Source organism: Aristolochia californica, unplaced genomic scaffold (genome assembly GCF_029961685.1).
Source record: "Aristolochia californica isolate CCGP_79_NKW_82.1479 unplaced genomic scaffold, dmAriCali1.0.hap1 SCAF_2, whole genome shotgun sequence".
NCBI classification, from domain to species: domain Eukaryota; kingdom Viridiplantae; phylum Streptophyta; class Magnoliopsida; order Piperales; family Aristolochiaceae; genus Aristolochia; species Aristolochia californica.
In genome coordinates, this window is record NW_027181881.1 from 46,102,361 (window position 1) to 46,107,286 (window position 4,926).

Consider the following 4,926-nt stretch of genomic DNA (forward strand, 5'->3'; position numbering starts at 1 on the left):
CTTCTTGTTGGAATTTTGGCAGCGTAACCTTCGTAAAGGATTTTCTCCCAGCTCTGATACCACTGTTGGAAATAATCGACGCTCGCTCTCACAGAAATTTATACCTCTCTCGGACAACAAAGCTCTCTGAACTTTTCTTTTTATTTCTGGATTATAGATTACATAGTTCACGGTACTATTTATAGACATTATGAATCAATCGGCACCGCATACACTTCTCATCTTTGCCGAACACGTTTACTGGTTCTACCGACTTCCTTGCCAGTGCATTGTGCTTGCCGACATCCTTTGCCGACTTCCATGCCAGCGCATGGTTCTTATTGACCTCTCTTGCCAGCACACTGAAAATCTGAAGCTTTTTTTTGCTGGGCTTCGTGGATCAAGGTTATGTTCCAACACCTGGTCCCCTCTTTCTTCGAATATGATCTTGGTGTCTCCAACGGAGTACCGAATTTCATGGATGACATTATGAAAGAATTTGTCCCACGAGGCCACGAGTACTGCAAATATGATATCCACCTGCAAACCGTCTTCCAAATCTTCGCTCTACTTTGTTACTTCTAGGAACTACCCGTGCCACCATGACTAAAAAAAATATTATTTAACTAAATTTTAATAAAAAATTATATAAAAATATTTTTTGACCTTTATAAAATAATAGAAATTTCATTGGAGTATTGTTAAGCACCTAGCCAATATTATCCATAAGACTGGCCTGTTAAGAGCGGAAGGCATAAGTACTTAACCCCAAGACCATAACAGTACACTCCACCTTCGCGAGTCGACATCCACGGCGGCTTAAGACGGGGTACTCCCCTCCAGGATTCGAACTCACGATGTGGGAGCCCACTCTGATACCAAATGTTAAACACCTAGTTAATACTACCCAAAAGACCGGCCTGTTAGGGATAAAAGGCACATGTACTTAACCTGAGGACCATAACAAGTATTTGTATGATTTTATCTACACTATAAATAAATAAAATTATTTAAATAGTAAAAATAAAGTAAAAGAAAAATGTAGGATATCAAGAATTTAACCCAATAGGAATCTTCTCTTTATAACAAATAAGTATATACTCTTATTCAAATGATTCACTTCAGGCATCAAATTTCCTAGCCTTACGAACGTTTCCATGTAAGCCTTCTAGTCCGTGGCTGTTTAGGCCCATTTTAAATAGGTGGTCCATGGCTGTGGCCATAGTGACACCATTTCTTCCGTACCAGCCCATTTATAACCGAGTCCTTTTGTACGAGATTTATCAAGTGGTTCAAATAATTGACTGGTTATTGGAATATTATGTGGTCGGAAACAAAAGTAAGACAATTGTTTTTTTAAACTTTTAATATGAGCAAGCACTGGTTGGATGAATAATTTAAGTTGATGAAGGAAATGTGATCGTCGGGCAGACTCAGTAAACTCAAGGTGAATCGGATCTTAAATATTTTCTCAAGAACTAGTTTTTTTTTCATCAAGTATCGATCTTCTTTTATTTCCTCCAGTGCAATTTGGCACGGTTTCTTTTACGCAGGAAATCCATATATTTAGACAGTTTCATCAATATACAAAGAAAAACAAATTTGCAAGCTTGTTTTCGCCTCTGTTTGCTCATCTGCAAGCTTCTATGCTTGCCTTTGGTCTGTTAAATGAGCGGAATCTGAAACCAGAACCAGTATTTTAACAACCAAGCGTTATCTGGATCGTTTTCTCTAAGATTAAATTTCAAAGTTACTATTCATCGCACCCTCAGGCAAACTGAGCGACCACACTGCTCACGCGAAGAGAAGACAGGAAAAACTACGTACGACAGACACGAACAGTCGATGGAAACATTTAACAAGTGACAAGTAATATCTAAGTGGACCGGTACAAGTCTCAGTCAGATGCATTCGGAGGGAGTTTCAGCCTTCTGGACAACTTTGTGAAGCAGATTCATCACCACCACATAACCATTCTCTCTGCATTAACCTTCCTCTGTATTGCATTTACTCGGAGAAACTGACATGCTCAGAAGCGCTAAAGGCTGTAAAGTAATCTATGAAGGATCCTATCTCAAATATCTGGTCTAACAAACGATTACAGAAAACGAGTTCTAGAAAGTATGAGTCAAGAAGTTTGTTCATTTGTTTGATTTTCTCCCACCAACCCTAGAATTAATCGCGTTCTGAACGTTTATATTTTAAGGGTCTGACTGAATAATTGCTTTAAATTAAGACGATGTTATACCGAGTCAAACAAGTAAGGTTTATCTCTCCCGAGTTAAGAGGATCCTGATCTGATAAAAAACAGCAATGGGGACTGAGCAGGACTGGTTTCATCTCCGCACAAGACCCTTTTATCTATTCGTCACATCTGTGTTTGCGAGCAGAGAGCTAGCGGACTTAGATCTATCAAGAGTATTTACGAGAGAAGAAAGGAGATATCCAATAACAAGGATGTAATTACTTACACGAGCTGATTACATAGGAACCGATAAACCTAAAGATACAACACCACTCACACTGCGTCGAAGCTCCTGAGCATCTCCATTTGAGATTCATAAAGTATAGAAGAAGGGAAGAAGCCATTAAAACTCTCAACCATCTGAGGAGTGAAGACATCATCCAGCGAGTCGAAAGGGTTACTGACATGACGAGAAGGTTCGCTGACGGGCTGCATAAAGGGGACCGGCATTGAGGGTTCATACTGATCATCAGAAGGCTGGTTTTGGGGCCCCAGCTGCTCGTCTAGTCCATCCCCCTGGAAGAATTTGGCCATTTCAGCTGGATCGGAGTCCTGGCCCGTGAGTTCCTGCACCAGGGCTCTGAACTCCGATGCACTGGCTTTCACCTTCATAGGGTTGGAGATGTAAACGACCTTGATTTGCTTCTTCTTCGATCTGAGACTTTTGTTCGTCTTCTTGGGATGGACGGCGAGTCTGCCCATGGCGGATGCGACGCAGTAGTTGAGAGGAAAGGAGAAGCACAAGCTCACGCTCAAGTTCAAGGCGGTGTGATGATCAGTGACACGCAACTGGATTAACGAAATGTTCCGAGTAAGATTAAAGCGTTGGAGGCTGCTTTTCGGATATTTTTAAAGGCGTACGGAAAGGTTGAAGAAGATCGGAAAGGTGGTTTCTTGGAAGGAAAGGTGAGGAAGAAAAAAATGGCGAGGGAGGAAAGCGAAGATGGCGAGAAATGTGAGAGGGAGGGTGAGAGAGAGAAGCTTCTGAAAAAAAAAAAAATCAGGAAAAATATTATTTAACGGAGCTGTTATCCATCTTCAATTTTTGTCCAATAATGCTGCCACGTTTCTCTCTGATAAAGAAATCACGGACTAGTGACGTTAGCTCTGTACGGTTTTTCGACGTCACTTAGTGACGATGCAGGATGGGGATTTGGCTGTTGTTGGCTCGGCTGTCACTTAGGCTTGGACGCTTGGACGGGTAGTGCTGGCGTGGCCATGAAAGTAATCAATCATGTAACAAGGCAATGGACCCCCACCGTCCCAGTTGATCTTATCTGCATCCAACGCCCATCACATCTTTTTGGGCTGAGTGGAGATTCGAGAAAGAGAGATATGATAGATCCGACTTGGCAGCGGCCAATATCAGAGGCTTTGGCTATTCTTGCGTGTGCGCCATGTCACCACCCGCCACGTCTGCACAGTTCATAGAAAACCTAACCGGCTAAAAAAACCGACCCAACTCGAATGACTTTAACCCGGTTTTTACCGGAACCGAATCAGCTGCGTGTCAACCGCGTAACCATGGCCACCTGATCTGTCTTTTTGCGTACAACTTGCCAACGTCAATTTGGATGTTCCCCCTCGACTAGCTGAGTGAAAGGACGTGGGTCCAGGCCCACTGGGCCCACACGATGACTTTTTTATTTGTCTATTTCGCCAATGGAATTTTTGTTTTCACTGTTGGATCTCATGATAGGTCCGGTCCATTCAGGGCGTCAAGTTAGGCGGTTTTATCCGAGGTAGATGTTTAAATTTGAATAAATATAATTAATTTTAAATTATAATTTTACTTTTTAATTAATTATTTATTTTAATCATCTTAAAACTTATTTGTCTAATCTCTGCGACCGCTAGCCGCCTAGCGGACTAAAACAGGTGATTCTCCTTCTGCCACGTACCTTAGTTACTTCATCCGATGTTTAAGAAATAAACATGATTAATAATCTCTAATTGTATTTTGATTAGGATGGTTCAAGTTTCAAAGTTCAACGCTTCGAAGAAATTCAAAAAAAAAAATCAGAATCGTCATGTTTCGGGACTTTGACATGACGGATGCGCAATTACTCAGAACGCCCTCTATTCATCCCGTTTTCCAGAATGTTAATGAAAATCGTTCATTGTAACATTTTTACAGGGTTTACATTGAAGCTTCTGCTTCTAGAACTCTAATGGCATGACTGCATGCAAGGAACCGAGCGGAGAAGAAGACACCCAGTAGCTTTCTTTATCGAAAATCTTCCCCAGTCACGTGTTTATGAAGATTGAACCGGCTTCTGTTTGCGTTCAGATCGGCTACAGACAAAAAATTGACCCAGCTGGACTGCGGAAAAGTTTCATTAAATCTCTTTTCTTGATCGGTTTCTAATGGAAGATCGCCAATGTAGACTTTCATGGTTGCAGATGAGAGTTGGGTGCTTGTGTTGCAATGGTAGCTTATTCAGCCCGCCTCCGAGTAGGAGATTTCTGGGAATGATTTTTTCGGATGTTCAAAGTTCAAACCTCGTGTAGTTGACTATCTTCATCACAGTTGCAATGGTTGAAAATCTGAAAGTGCAATTAGATAAAGCTTTAAAAAACCAAAAACAGGAGAAAAGGTAAGAAAGAAGAGGAGGCAAGGACCAAGTAGACACAGAGGGAAGTTTCCGAGGAAATCAAGGAAAAAGTGTTTTGAAGCTGCACGACTTCAGATTCGCCAAGAT

The 4,926-nt window shown here is 41.4% G+C and overlaps 1 protein-coding gene across 1 annotated transcript; it reads right to left on the minus strand.

Annotated features, from left to right (window-relative positions):
• Positions 1–2,400: 2,400 nt before the first annotated feature.
• Positions 2,401–3,228, minus strand: LOC137957099 (sigma factor binding protein 1, chloroplastic-like). Its single transcript, XM_068804811.1, has one exon. It carries the CDS (start codon positions 2,924–2,926, stop codon positions 2,498–2,500), a length of 429 nt encoding a protein of 142 aa, XP_068660912.1. The 5' UTR covers positions 2,927–3,228; the 3' UTR covers positions 2,401–2,497.
• Between the last annotated feature and the right edge of the window lie 1,698 nt (positions 3,229–4,926).